At 45.2% G+C, this 15,873-nt stretch overlaps 1 protein-coding gene across 1 annotated transcript in view; it reads left to right on the top strand.

Annotated features, from left to right (window-relative positions):
• Positions 1-9,582: 9,582 nt before the first annotated feature.
• Positions 9,583-15,873, top strand: part of LOC134965605 (nicotinamide N-methyltransferase-like) — a 69,867-nt gene continuing 63,576 nt past the window's right edge. The window contains exon 1 of the mRNA XM_063941949.1: positions 9,583-9,744. Within this exon, the coding sequence (XP_063798019.1) occupies positions 9,594-9,744 (151 nt within the window). The 5' untranslated portion in view covers positions 9,583-9,593. The remainder of the gene's footprint in view (positions 9,745-15,873) is intronic.

The following is a 15,873-nucleotide window of genomic DNA, read 5'->3' as shown; positions in this document are numbered from 1 at the left end:
GTCCAGTGTTGGGAAGGTCAGGCATCGCAACCGACACAATTGGACTCTCCTTTGGGATTTGGGATTTTGAAGAACGCACAGTTCTTTGCTGTGCTTTTGCCGCAAGTCTTTTCTTTTTTCTAGCGAGAGGATGAGTGCTTCCATCCTCATGTGAAGCTGAACCACTAGCCATGAACATAGGCAAGGGCCTCAGCCGTTCCTTGCCACTCCGTGTCGTAAATGGCATATTGGCAAGTTTACGCTTCTCCTCAGACGCTTTTAATTTTGATTTTTGGGTCATTTTTTTACTGATCTTTTGTGTTTTGGATTTTACATGCTCTGTACTATGACATTGGGCATCGGCCTTGGCAGACGACGTTGATGGCATTTCATCGTCTCGGCCATGACTAGTGGCAGCAGCTTCAGCACGAGGTGGAAGTGGATCTTGATCTTTCCCTATTTTTTTAACCTCCACATTTTTGTTCTCCATATTTTGCGCACAACTAAAAGCCACCACAGGTATACAATGTAGATGGATGGATAGTATAGTATTATATTACTTATGGATGACGAGTGCACTGACGACACAGAGGTAGGTACAGCCGTGGCCTACCGTACTGCTTATATATATATAATATAATGTATATAACGGACCTGGTGGACAATGTCAGCAGACTGCTAAACTAGTATGAAGAAAAAAAAAACCACCACAGGTATACAATGTAGATGGATGGATAGTATAGTATAATATTACTTATGGACGACGAGTGCACTGACGACACAGAGGTAGGTACAGCCGTGGCCTACCGTACTGCTTATATATATGATATACTGTATATAACGGACCTGGTGGACAATGTCAGCAGACTGCTAAACTAGTATGAAGAAAAAAAAAAACACCACAGGTATACAATGTAGATGGATGGATAGTATAGTATTATATTACTTATGGACGACGAGTGCACTGACTGTTAGGTTCCTGGTGCTCAGAACAAGGGAGATGTTCATGAAGTGAGTCCAAAGCACCAGGACGTAACGCTGGGAAAGGGGAATGGAAAGGGAATAGCCCCTGGCGCCCTAACTCTGTTGTCTCACCCGTGCTGTCAGAAATCCCTTGCGAGACTATGGTTTCTTGAGCCCTTGGCAGCCGCGTTTGAAGGGCGGTTTATGTCTGCCCAACTCCGATGCCCCCGGGTCTTAGTGAGAGACAAAGGGAAATCCGAGACAGGATGATAACAAGAGGCCCTCTAACTAAGCAAACAGGCCAGGGGCTACAAGCTAACTAAAAACCTAAAGTATGTGCGGAGAAACCGCCAAAGTTAAATAACAACAAAGGAAATGCTGATCACACGCCGACACAATACCTTTGTGTACCGGCGGTGACAGCATAAGCAGAACCCTCTGCAAAACACCAGGGACAGAAACAATAATGGAATACAGCAAGCAGCCTAGGCCAACGGACGCGGCAGAGCCGCTACTCACGGAACGGTACGAATACTGGCAAACGGACAGGAACCCTCAATGATGCCGACACACACTCTCAGAACTGGAGGACAGGCAGAATCCCAAACGACAGACCGGTGGACACCAGGAAACCAGGAACTTGACCAGGGATAGGCAAAGCCACTGGACCTCAGGGCAGGAACGCCTCACAGCAGGACACGGGATCAGACACAGGAATCGACACAGGGACTGACACAGGAATCAACACAGGAAGCAGCTAGTCAGACACTGCTATACAGGAGCTCAGGGACTGGCAGGAACCAGGTCAGACTTCAAGCAGACTGAAAACCAAGAAATATCACCAGCATCTGTGAATTGCAGTCAGCCAGCATATAACAGAGAGGCCTAATTAATAATCCCATGCAGCTGCCCTGTTGCATGACTCTAAACTGACAAGATGCAATTAGCAGCCAGGTGAGGCTGAACACATGAGAACAAGCTGCAATTACACAGACTCACCAGCGGCAGCAGACAAGAGTATTCTAAAACAGAGCAACGGGAAATCCTGGCATGCAAGACAACTTTATAAACATAAAATAGGAATGAACCACTACCTGTGGTTCATAACAGTATCCCCTCCTTAAGGGTGAGCTCCGAGCACCCCATGACACCCACGGGGAACATAAACAGAAGTATAACATAAAATACAGAACAAAAATGCAAAACAGGAATGAGCCACAGCCGTGGCTCATAACATTACCCCCCCCTTGAGGAGGGGTCAAAAGACCCCAAAATTCAGACTATCCAGAACAAGGGATACAAAAAAAACAAAAAAAAAACCTGACACACTGGTCTAACAGACAAGAAAACAAAAAACAAGCTGTAGCAACAACTTGTAACAGTGCCCTCCCCTTGATGGTGGCCACTGGACACAAGACAAGGAAAAAAAAAATCTTTTTTTTTTTTTTTAATCAAGGCAAGAGTCAAAAATTATTTCTTTTTCTTCTTCTTCTTTTTACAAAGCTCTTTAGGTCTGACCAAGGTAATTCCCCAAACATTGTCTGAACTGATGGTACCACCCAGCAAGGCTGCGTTCAAATCAGAGACAGGTCTCTTACCCTTGGGAGCTGAACTTTCTGGTAAAGTACTATTATTAGAAGAAGAAGTCAGAAAAGCACATCCTGCAGTCAAAACAACGGGCTGGGACTCTTGTGCCGAGTTTACAGTATTTGGTGGACTCTCAGCAGACAAGATGGGTGACTTAGAGGAACCTGAACCAATTTCTTTGGAACCATATCTTTTAATAATTGCATCACAGAATGCTAGGGGATCCAGAAGAATGGGATCTTCAGCTTTCATTAGGCTGGTCGCCCACTCAAAAGGCTCTCCTCTAAAAAAATAAATCAGATAGAGCCCAAGGTTTTCTGAAGTGATGCCCAGAAATGGTCTAGACAACATAATAGTGTAATAGTGTTTGAAAAGCGCCAGAAATTGGGCTAAGTCCCCATCAAAGGTTATGGATGTTGAGATATCAGAGTCAGGATCTGTTTCCTTCTCATCTGACTGACTGGAGTGCTTTGCTAGGACCTGGTCACTATTGACCTTACTCGAGGCTGAGACTCTCTGAACCCCACCCGGGGCAGTTGCTTTCTGAACCCCACCTGGGGCTGAGACTTTCTGAACCCCACCCGGGGCAGTGACTTTCTGAACCCAACTCGGGGCAGTGACTTTCTGAACCCCACCCGGGGCAGTGACTTTCTGAACCCCACCGGGGGCAGTGACTTTCTGAACCCCACCCGGGGCAGTGACTTTCTGAACCCCACCCGGGGCAGTGACTTTCTGAACCCCACCCGGGGCAGTGGCCTCCGGGAACCCCGCTGGGGCAGTGGCCTCCGGGAACCCCGCTGGGGCAGTGGCCTCCGGGAACCCCGCTGGGGCAGTGGCCTCCGGGAACCCCGCTGGGGCAGTGGCCTCCGGGAACCCAGCTGGGGAAGTGGCCTCCGGGAACCCCGCTGGGGCAGTGGCCTCCGGGAAAACCGCTGGGGTCAGCACCTCGGATTCTTTTACTGGGACCGGGCCGTTGGCCTCCCTGACTGGGATCGGGCCATCGGCCTCCCTCTCTGAGTCGATAATTATCGAAAGTTCTCCCGGGACTATGACTTCCGGGACTTTTGCTGAAGCAATAACGTTCAGATCCTCCACTAATGCTATGCTTCTTAAGTTCTTTCCTGGGGAAGCGACTTCTAGACCCTTCTTTGGGGCTGCGTCTCTCGAGACCCCACTTGGGGATATTACTTCAAAGATCCCTTCTGGGGTTTTGCTTCTCGAGTTCCCTTCAAGAACTATGGTTTTAGAGACCCTTTCTAGGGTTGCGCTCTTCAAGTCCCTACCTGGGGTAACAGCTTCTGAGACCCCTTCTGGTATGGACACCTTAACTACAATATTTGATGTCCCTCTATAAGCTTGGGCATCGGGTACCGCACCAGCACTCTGGGCATCGGGTACCGCACCAGCACTCTGGGCATCGGGTACCGCACCAGCACTCTGGGCATCGGGTACCGCACCAAGATCCTGAGCTACGGGCACCACTCCAGGACCCTGGGCTACGGGCACCACTCCAGGACCCTGGGCTACGGGCACCACTCCAGGACCCTGGGCTACAGGCACCACTCCAGGACCCTGGGCTACGGGCACCACTCCAGGACTCTGGGCATCGGGCACCACTCCAGGCCCCTGGGCATCGGGCACCACTCCAGGACCCTGGGCATCGGGCACCACTCCAGGAACCTGGGCAACGGGCACCACTCCAGGAACGCGGGCAACGGGCACCACTCCAGGAACCTGGGCAACGGGCACCACTCCAGGAACCTGGGCAACGGGCACCACTCCAGGAACCTGGGCAACGGGCACCACTCCAGGGGCTTGCAACTCTGCTTCAACAGGAACCTCAAGAGAGGAGAGAAACATTCTCTTTTGATTCCTAAATCTATAATGGGGCTCCCTTGCCCAAGGACCCCAATTATAGGACAGAGAGTTTTTTAGTGTGGGTTGTGTGACAAGTACCTCTGCCACAGTAGAGACAGGAGTAGGTCTTGTATCCTGACTCAACTTGGCCAGAGGGCAAGACTCGTCACCACACTTTGGCTTGCGCAACTCACAGGTCTGCAGATAGTGGCCTAAACCCCCACAATATAGGCATAATTTTAAGTTTCTGCGACGCAGACGCTCCTCTTCTGAGAGTCTGGGCCGCAGAAAACTTTTAAACCTTTTCTCTTCAATTAAACCAGAGGATTCTCTTGTCACCATACTGTGAACAAGAGTCTCTTTAGAGATAGATGTACTCTCAACGACTTCTGGCAAGATGAGCAAGATTTTAGTCAGAAGGTTTTGCAGTTGCTTTAGGGATTGCTGCAAAACTTCTAGTCGCTCTGGTCTCAAAGCACTGAAAACAGAGTTCAGGGCTGCGAGAGATGCCTGCAGGGCTTGCATAGTAGACATAGGAGGATTTAATACTAGACAAGACAAGGCAGGACTAGACAAAGCTGGACTAGACAAGGCTGGACTGGACAAGGCTGGACTAGACAAGGCAGGACTAAATTTTTGCTAAACAAAACAAGACTTTTTTTTTTTTTTTTTTTAAACACCGGACTGGATTCTAAACACCGGACTGGATTCTAACACCGGACTGGATTCTAACACCGGACTGGATTCTAAACACCGGACTGGATTCTAAACACTGAATTCTAGACAGGACTGGATTCTAAACACCGGATTGGATTCTGCACACTGAATTCTAGACAAGACTGGATTCTAAACACCGTATTGGATTCTGCACACTGAATTCTAGACAGGACTGGATTCTAGACTAGACACTGGACTGGGCCAAAAAAGAAAAAAAAAATGTATTTCTTTTTTGTGGTATGGCTGGTGATAATGTTAGGTTCCTGGTGCTCAGAACAAGGAAGATGTTCATGAAGTGAGTCCAAAGCACCAGGACGTAACGCTGGGAAAGGGGAATGGAAAGGGAATAGCCCCTGGCGCCCTAACTCTGTTGTCTCACCCGTGCTGTCAGAAATCCCTTGCGAGACTATGGTTTCTTGAGCCCTTGGCAGCCGCGTTTGAAGGGCGGATTATGTCTGCCCAACTCCGATGTCCCCCGGTCTTAGTGAGAGACAAAGGGAAATCCGAGACAGGATGATAACAAGAGGCCCTCTAACTAAGCAAACAGGCCAGGGGCTACAAGCTAACTAAAAACCTAAAGTATGTGCGGAGAAACCGCCAAAGGAAAATAACAACAAAGGAAATGCTGATCACACGCCGACACAATACCTTTGTGTACCGGCAGTGACAGCATAAGCAGAACCCTCTGCAAAACACCAGGGACAGAAACAATAATGGAATACAGCGGCCTAGGCCAACGGACGCGGCAGAGCCGCTACTCACGGAACCGGTACGAATACTGGCAAACGGACAGGAACCCTCAATGATGCCGACACACACTCTCAGAACTGGAGGACAGGCAGAATCCCAAACGACAGACCGGTGGACACCAGGAAACCAGGAACTTGACCAGGGATAGGCAAAGCCACTGGACCTCAGGGCAGGAACTCCTCACAGCAGGACACGGGATCAGACACAGGAATCGACACAGGGACTGACACAGGAATCAACACAGGAAGCAGCTAGTCAGACACTGCTATACAGGAGCTCAGGGACTGGCAGGAACCAGGTCAGACTTCAAGCAGACTGAAAACCAAGAAATATCACCAGCATCTGTGAATTGCAGTCAGCCAGCATATAACAGAGAGGCCTAATTAATAATCCCATGCAGCTGCCCTGTTGCATGACTCTAAACTGACAAGATGCAATTAGCAGCCAGGTGAGGCTGAACACATGGGAACAAGCTGCAATTACACAGACTCACCAGCGGCAGCAGACAAGAGTATTCTAAAACAGAGCAACGGGAAATCCTGGCATGCAAGACAACTTTATAAACATAAAATAGGAATGAACCACTACCTGTGGTTCATAACAGTATCCCCTCCTTAAGGGTGAGCTCCGAGCACCCCATGACACCCACGGGGAACATAAACAGAAGTATAACATAAAATATAGAACAAAAATGCAAAACAGGAATGAGCCACAGCCGTGGCTCATAACACTGATGACACAGAGGTAGGTACAGCCGTGGCCTACCGTACTGCTTATATATATAATATACTGTATATAACGGACCTGGTGGACACTGTCAGCAGACTGCTAAACTAGTATGAAGAAAAAAAAAAAACACCACAGGTATACAATGTAGATGGATGGATAGTATAGTATTATAGTACTTATGGACGACGAGTGCACTGACGACACAGAGGTAGGTACAGCCGTGGCCTACCGTACTGCTTATATATATAATAATATACTGTATATAACGGACCTGGTGGACACTGTCAGCAGACTGCTAAACTAGTATGAAGAAAAAAAAACCACCACAGGAGTGTTTTTCAGGCAGACAAACGTATACTGGACTGGTGGTCACTATCAGCAAAACTGTGCACTGTACTCCTGCTATAACTGCTCCCCAGTCCCCAGAATTAGGCAGATTGAGCAGTGCACTCAGCACAGATATATCATGCAGCAGTGCAGCACTCTGAGCACAGATATGGTCGAGCGTTTTTTTCATGTAGAGAAACAAAGGATTAAACTCACTGGTGGTAAACCCTGCACTGTACTCCCTAACAGCTGCTCCCCGTCCCCAATCCTCCCCACAATTATAACTAAGTCACTCAGTTTACTCTTTTCTTTTCTAATATAATGGAGAGGACGCCAGCCACGTCCTCTCCCTATCAATCTCAATGCACGTGTGAAAATGGCGGCGACGCACGGCTCCTTATATAGAATCCGAATCTCGCGAGAATCCGACAGCGGGATGATGATGTTCGGGCGCGCTCGGGTTAACCGAGCAAGGCGGGAGGATCCGAGTCGCTCGGACCCGTGTAAAAAATGTGAAGTTCGGGCGGGTTTGGATCCCGAGGATCCGAACCCGCTCATCACTAATTGTAACAAATAAAGAGTTAAGCATTATACATGGTATGAGAAACTCTATAAGATTAAAGAATGAGAAATACTGATGTATGTTGTTTAAAATACTGGAAATTGACAGTATCTAAAAAAATAAACATTTTCAATAGCAGCGGGGGCTATTATGCCTTCATAAGAGTAGAAATCCTCAGCATAGTAATAGCAGTCTCTGTGGAAGAAAATTATTTTAATATCAAAATTTCTGATTTCTATTTTCACTTATCTATTATCCTCCTTTTTTATATTTCATATGGCTGAATATTTTCAATAGAAATAATAAAAGATATGTTTTATCTACTTATTTGAAAATTGTAAGGTTCTCAGGGGGTCATTCCGATCCGATCACTCGCTGCAGTTTGTCGCAGCGCAGCGATCGGGTTGGAACTGCACATGCGCCAGCGCCGCAGTGCGCCGGCGCATGGCAGCCATCATTGCCTAGTGATCGCCTTTGAGACAGAGGCAGTCGCTGGGCGGGAGGGGGCTAGATGGCGGCGTTAAGCTGCCATTTAGGAGGAGCGGTCCGGCCAATGCAGGCATGGCTGGACCCTTGGGGGGGCGGGCCGCGGTGGCTGCGAGATGTAACACTGGCTTTGTCACCTCTACCCCTGTGATCATATATGTGGTCTCCTGTTAATCCTGTTGTTTTAATCTTATTTTAATAAACAAGTTTTATCTATACTCCATTTGTCCGTGATTGGAGCAGAATATTCAAAGAAACCGTTATAGGAGGATCCAAACCACATTTTGAGTGAGTAATGGTACGCTATCAATGCTATTGAACATCTATACTATCCAGTTTTAAAAGATACCTTGATGTGTGGAGTTATACTCTTTCCATTGTGAGTGGGGTACGCCACCCTTGAATATCTGGTTTAACTGTCTGAAAGAATATTGCGGTGATATTGGACATACTACACTATGATTTTTTATCTGTTTTTCCATTGCATATTACCGTGAGGTACCTGTGGATTAGAAGATTCGATAACATCTCCACAAGAGGCTCTTATTGAAGTTGGACTTTTCGTTACTTATGGACTTTAAGTATTGACCTTTTTTTGATTGTATGAAACCACACTCAGCGCCTACTTTGAGTATTTGTTTTTTGTATCATTGGTTATAAGGGTAAGGTGGCCCTTTTTTTCCTCAAGTGGCTGCACAAGTGTGTTTGCGCCATGGGTTTCTGGTTATTTGTTCTTGGTCCGGCCAATGCAGGCATGGCTGGACCCTTGGGGGGGCGGGCCGCGGTGGCTGCGATATGTAACACGCAGCCGCTGCGGGCTAGGGAGCGATGAGTAGCTCCCGGCCAGCACGCTAAAGCTGCGCTGGTCGGGAGCTACTCTTGAAGTGCAAAGGCATCGCTGCTGTGCAATGCCTTTGCACTTCTGCTGGGGGGGAGGGGGCAGCACTGACATACGGGGCGGACTAGCCCCGTGCTGGACGTCCCTCCGCATGTCAGTGTGAATGATTGTAGCTGTGCTAAATTTAGTACAGCTACGATCAACTCGGAATTACCCCCTCAGTGCACCCAGAAAACGGCTTCCCATTCTGTGTCTGCTGACGGGTGTGGTATCATCATTTCAGCTCGTTACCCCTGGGGTAGTGAGGTGCCCTATTCCTTTACGCAGCTAAACCTGATTACTGTGCTTACGATATGTGCGATAATGGGGATCACTTTAGAAAGGAGATTGGGTGTGATATATCATTTAAATACCACCCAAAGTGTTTCTCTAATGAAAAGTCATGCCAGAAATGGAGCAGAAGGAAGACTTTGGAGTTGTATGAATTGTGTCATTTTTGCATATGTGTTTGCACTAGAATTATTCTAATTAAATTGAATTGAACATTTAACAATATTTAAATAGAAAATTAAAAATGTATTTTATTTTAGTTTTTGTTAATTTAAGAGATCATCATACCATCACCTGCAAACCCATCATGACTATGATAAACCACCGTGTGATAACATCAATGTTTGAACTACTGATGAATATGCATAACTGGATCCTGGTGAATATAAACAGAATTCCTGTGCCAGAGAAAAAATAAAGTGGGACAACGACGTGAGAGTCAGCCAGTCCGTGATACAATAATAGAAGATGGATTCCTGCTCTACCAAATTCTATCATGTACATGGCTTTGACTCTAGAGAGAATCTGGAATCATATTTTTCTAACAAAGAAGAAATGGTATTTAAAGATGATTCACTTCAATTTCCCATGGAGAGTTTATACCGTGCTTTCAATGAGGGTATGTACTATATACTACAATGACAATATTAGCCCTAATGTGTGTATGTGCATGGTTGTACATTATGTTAGGGAATTTAGACTGTATTCTCCAATAGGGCAGGGACTGATGTGCATTAAAAATATATTCTTTGTACAGCGCTGCATAAAATGCTGGTGCTATGTAAAGTAGGGCTGAGCGCATTCTGATCTCTGAGATCGAGACTTCCCGCCAGACTCGGATGCCAGATTGAGGCAAAACACCATAATTCCGCTGTCAGATTCTTGCAGTATTTTGATTTCTTTATAAGAAATTGCGTGTTGCCGCCATTTTCACTCCGGACTTGGAGAGTGAGGGATACAGACCTCTGTCTCTCTGTGGGTGATGGTGTACAGGGGTGCTGCTGTCCTGTGCTGTTCTGGGTGGTGTCTTCTGGTGTCCTGTGCTGCTAGAGGTGCTGCTGTCCTGTGCTGTACAGCAGTGCTGATCTGAGGTGCTGTTCTGTTGTGTCCTGTGCTGTTTGGGGTGCTGTACAGGGGTGCTGCAGTCCTGTGCTGTACAGGGACCCTGTTCTGTGTGCTGTAAAAATAAAGGGGTGCTGTAAAAATAAATAAGCACTATTCTGTGTGCTGTAAAAATAAAGGGGTGCTGTGGCCCTGTCCTGTGTGCTGTAAAAACAAAAGGGTACTGTTCTGTGTGCTGTAAAAATAAAGGGCTGCTGTAAAAATACAGGGGCACTGTTCTGTGTGCTGTAAAAAAAAAAGGGCTGCTGTAAAAATAAAGGGGTACTGTTCCGTGTGCAGTAAAAATAAAGGGGTGCTGTGGCCCTGTCCTGTGTGCTGTCAAAATAAAAGGGCACTGTTCTGTGTGCTGTAGAAATAAAGGGGTGCTGTAAAAATAAAGGGGTACTGTTCTGTGTGCTGTAAAAATAAAGGGCTGCTGTCCTGTGAAATGGAGAACAAAATTTTGGAGGAAAAAATAGTGAAAGATCAGGAACCACTTCCTAGTACTAGTGCCAAAGCTGCTGCCACCAGTCATGACAATGATGATGCAATTCGACCAACTTCATCTGCTATGGCTGATGCCCAATGTCATAGAGGACATGTAAAATTCACAATACGGAGTGGTATACAAGGGAGGGGTCCTGGGGTGCACACCGGTAATGAGAGGTGCGACCCTGCGGAGACCTTTCAGTAGAACTGCATACAAAGAAAAAGGTTGCAGGTGCACAATTCAAACATTACCAATTTATTAATAATAATCATTGCAATAAAATTTTGCATTTTGAGCGAGGTTCTTTGCATAGTTATGGCCATAAGTAACGGCTTGCCCACCGCGACCAGGTGACCTCATTAGTCGGGCAAGTCCCTAACATTTTGGGGGGTACAAATCTAGGGTGCGGGACCCCCCCAAAAATGAAGCAGCTGAGTGACCCCAGGGCAACACAAAAGTGAAAAAATATATAGTGAAAAAGTGAAAATAGGTTAGTGAGGGAGGCTGCTGAAAAGAGCAGGGGTAAATTAGTGAGAGGTAATGAAGGGAGAGATAAAGTAGTGAGAGGTAAAGTAGTGAAAAGTGAAGGTAGGAAATGAATTACATTGAAACAAAACACATGATAGGGATGAAAGTAAATATGAAAATAAGTGTTAATATGTATTGCTCCTGAGGCAAAACAGCCACAACAGTCCAGGGGGACCCACACCCCGGAAATGCACCCCCATCTGATAATCCAATATACATTTGTGCAGGACTCACCTTGCTCTGCATGCAGTCTAAGAAATGTAAGGAACCTAATTAAAACGGAGTGGCAAGGAAAGGCTAAGAACTCGGCCTATGTTTATGACTGGTGGTTCAGCTTCTCATGATGATGGAAGCCCTCCTCCCTCTCAAAAAAATAAAAAAAATAAAGCTTGTTAAAGCACAGGAAACAAATATCACAAATCCCCAAGGATAGTCCAAGTGTGTCCGCGGTTGCGATGTCTAGGCCTGACCATCACAACAATTTATGGGAAGAGGAGGCTCCTACCAACATTTGCACACCCTCTGCAAGTGCTGTGAGGAGCACTGCCAGTCCAGTTGCTGATATTGAGATTGAGAATGTCACTGTAGATGTACACCAGGATGAGGAGGATATTGGTGTAGCTGGCACTGAGGAGAAAGTTGAAGATGAGGATTCTGATAATGATGTGATTTTTTGAATAAGGAACCAGTAAAGACAGCTGTTGGCCATGGAATGAAGAAGGCCATTGTCATGCCTGGGCAAAATACCAAAAACCCACATCTTTGGTGTGGAATTATTTTATATATGTCACCTGCATCATAAGTCATTATCAAGTTCAGAAGCTTTGGGTAATAGCATAAGCAGTCCACTGACACCTAAATGATGCGGTTTGTTTGTTCGTTTGAATATTATTTCTCTGTGAGGATGAGGATGTAAACACTGAAGTGGAGGTGAATCTGAAAATGAGGATGACATCTTGCCTCTGTACAGCCTGTTTGTGCAAGGAGAGATTAATTGCTTCTTTTTGTGAGGGCTCAAACAAACCAATCATTTCAGCCACAGTCGTGTGGCAGACCCTGTCGCTTAAATGATTGGTTTGTTAAAGTGTGCATGTCCTGTTTATACAAGATAAGGGTGGGAGGGCTCAAGGACAATTCGATATTGCACGTCTTTTCTTTGTCTGCCATATCATTCCAGGGGTGCTGCCCCACTGCTGTAAAAGTCCAGGGGTGCTGATGCCTGTCTGTTGGGCTGTATAATTCTCCAGAGGTGCAGCCTATAATGTATAAGTCAAGGGGTATTGCATATCTGCTGTGTAAGTCCAGGGGTTCTGCCTATCTGCTGTATAACTCCAGAGGTGCTGCTGTATAATTCCAGGGGTGCTGATGTACTTGATTTTAGGTTTAAACTAAAGCCTAGAGCAGAATATGAAACAAGCTTCAACATCACAACCAGATTTGTGAAAACATATAGCCGCAAAGGTGGATATGGAAATTTCAAGTTTGACGAAGTGTTTTCCAATAAAATGAGGAGAAACCACATTTGTGGCCAAAGTCAGTCAGACTCAGGAGAGACAGAATCATAATCCAGCGGATGTGACATGGCAACATCTCCTACTTCATTTTCTCTAGCAACTGCCAGAGAAAACGAGATTTTCCAAACACACCTATGTCTGCCATGTAATTCCAGGGGTGCCCTGTCCAAAACCGCTCATCTCTACTAGATATTCTAGTATGCACTCTATACCCAGCATTAAAGAGAGGTTCTTCTCATTTATTTCATGTTAGGGACTCAAATAAATGGTTCCAATTAGTAAACCTTAATCTTGATTTATTAATGTTCCACATTTTGAGATTATTCACAAGATGTGCATTTGTTTTAAAGAGTTATTTGTTTTGTAACTGTTTTCTCCTTAATACAGTAATTGTACAATGTAAGGGCTGCGTACGGTTATCTCAAGACTTTGCAGTGTTAGAAGAACAGAGTTTCAATGATTTTGCATTGCAAAATGAAATCTCAGTTTTCCATTGCACTGCAGCACTAGATGGGGCAGGAACTCCGGTGAGGCACAAACAGTAAATGAATATGGGCCCAGCATGGAGTCTCATGGTGGCTTACAGCCAAGAAGGTGTCTGGCTTGCCAGGCTGAGGCATGCTGGTGGCACAGAGTTTAGCATTGCTTCCTTCCACAGTCCTACTTGTAGTATGAAATGAGTTTGGACTGTAGAGTGGTAAACTCCAGTAGGGTAGGGGCTGAATAACAAAATTCACAGCACAGTCCTGTTTAGTACTGTACTGAACCTACCCAAACTCAATTTGCCTGATCTGGGGCTGCTGTGGGGGCTCACAAGGGGCTGCTAAAACATCTAAGGGCCTGCTTTGCTTAAAAATAAAATATGAATAAAATAAACAAGACACACAGGTATGCTCACATGCGTGTAACGGAGAGCTGTGGAAAATTAAAATAAGGCATCTGCCACAAAATATGTAAATAAAAATGCAATTAAAAAATGGAAAAAAGAAACCCACAAGATTTTCATAAAATAAGTCTCTGGACTCCGTGGAGGGGAAAATATCCAATCTTGATCCTGTGGTATGAATCAGTTTATTTGCATTCCAGTATTAAATCTGAGATTATCGTAATCCGTGAAACTGTCTTCTTCCTCTTGCCTCTTCTCATAATGTGAAAAGTCATCAATTATGGGGTTGGTATGTTTGTCTTTTTCCAGGAGGACCACGTGTCGCTGAAATTATGGGATTATTAAACTGTGCATGTCCTGTTTAAACAACATAATGGTGGGTGAGACAATTCCATCTTGCACCTCTTTTTTTTCTTTGCATTATGTGCTCTTTGGGGCCTAGTTTTTAAAACTGCCATCCTGTCTGCCACTGCAGTGCCACTCCTAGATGGGCCAGGTGTTTGTGCCACCCACTTGTGTCGCTTAGCATAGGGGGTCATTCCGAGTTGATCGCTAGCTGAAAATGTTCACTGCGCAGCGATGAAGCAAAAAACGACACTTCTGCACAAGCGTATGCGCCGCAATGCGCACGCGCAACATACTTTCACAACGGCAAATCTAGTTTTACACAAGGTCTAGCGAAGCTTTTCAGTCGCACTGCTGTCCACAGAGTGATTTACATGAAGTGGGCGTTTCTGGGTGGCAACTGACCGTTTTCAGGGAGTGTGCGAAAAAAGGCAGGCGTGCCAAGAAAAACGCAGGCTTGGTTGGGAGAACGCAGGGCGTGTTTGTGACGTCAAATCCGGAACTGAACAGTCTGAAGTCATCGCAAGCTAGGAGTAGGTCTGGAGCTACTCTGAAACTGCACAATTTTTTTGTAGTCGCTCTGCGATCCTTTCGTTCGCACTTCTGCTAAGCTAAAATACACTCCCAGAGGGCGGCGGCATAGCGTTTGCACGACTGCTAAAAACTGCTAGCGAGCGATCAACTCGGAATGACCACCTTAGACATCCAGCTACCTCTGTGCAACCTATTGGCCTAAAAACAATATTGTGAGATGTGAGGTGTTCAGAATAGACTGGAAATGAGTGGAAATTAATGTTATTGAGGTCAATAATACCGTAGGAACAAAAAAAAACTAATTCTGTGATTTTAGCTGTTTTTATGTTTGTTTGTTTGTTTGTTTGTTTGTTTAAAAAAAAAATCTAGAACCAAAACCAATACCTGAAAGGGTGGTTTTGGCAAACCAATCCAGATCCAAAACATGAAAGGAGAACCAGATCCAAAACCAAAACACAAAACCCGAAAAGTGTCCGGTGCACATCTCTAATGTAAAGTTATGGTAACAGTAATACTTTACATTGGAACTAGGATTATATATTTCTATTTTTTTAATCATGTATTTTTTATTGTTTTTCAAAAGGCATAAAAAAATGACATCAAAACAAAGAAGTGCATTTCAAGTGGTATCATGTAGAATCAGCATATGCAAATATAAATACATTCAAAAGTATAGTAGACATGAAAATAATATATTAAGAGGAAGAGTACATTTAGTGAAGAGAATACAGTTCAGATAAGTATAAAAAGAACAGACAATTTAGGATCTACAAAAAAATATAGACTGTGGGCCTAGTTCAGACCTGGTCACACGCAGGCTATTTTTTGCACAGGTAATCGCCGCTTACAAGAAGAGATGTGCGGCGAGCACTTTTCGTGTTTTGTGTTTTGGTTCTAATTCCATTTTCATGTTTTGGTTTTGGCTTGGTTTTGCCAAAGCCACCGTTTCGTGTTTTGGTTTTGGATCTGGATGATTTTTGAAAAACAAACAAACATAAAAACAGCTAAAATCACAGAATTTGGGGGTAATTTTTCCTCCTACGATATTATTAACCTCACTAACAATCATTTCCACTCATTTCCAGTCTATTCTGAACACCTCACACCTCACAATATTGTTTTTAGGCCTAAAAGTTGCACCGAGGTGGCTGTATGACTAAGCTAAACGACACAAGTGTGCGGCACAAACACCTGGCTCATCTAGGAGTGGCACTGCAGTTGCAGACAAGATGGCACTATTCAAAAACTAGTCCCCAAACAGCACATGATGCAAAGAAGAAAAAGAGGTAGAATTAGGTAGCTGGATGGCCAAGCTAAGCGACACAAGTGTGCGGCACAAACACCTGGTCC

This window comes from Pseudophryne corroboree, chromosome 10, assembly GCF_028390025.1.
Source record: "Pseudophryne corroboree isolate aPseCor3 chromosome 10, aPseCor3.hap2, whole genome shotgun sequence".
In the NCBI taxonomy this organism is placed as follows: domain Eukaryota; kingdom Metazoa; phylum Chordata; class Amphibia; order Anura; family Myobatrachidae; genus Pseudophryne; species Pseudophryne corroboree.
Note: the sequence above shows the minus strand (reverse complement) of the source record. Positions and strands in the feature narration are given on the sequence as shown.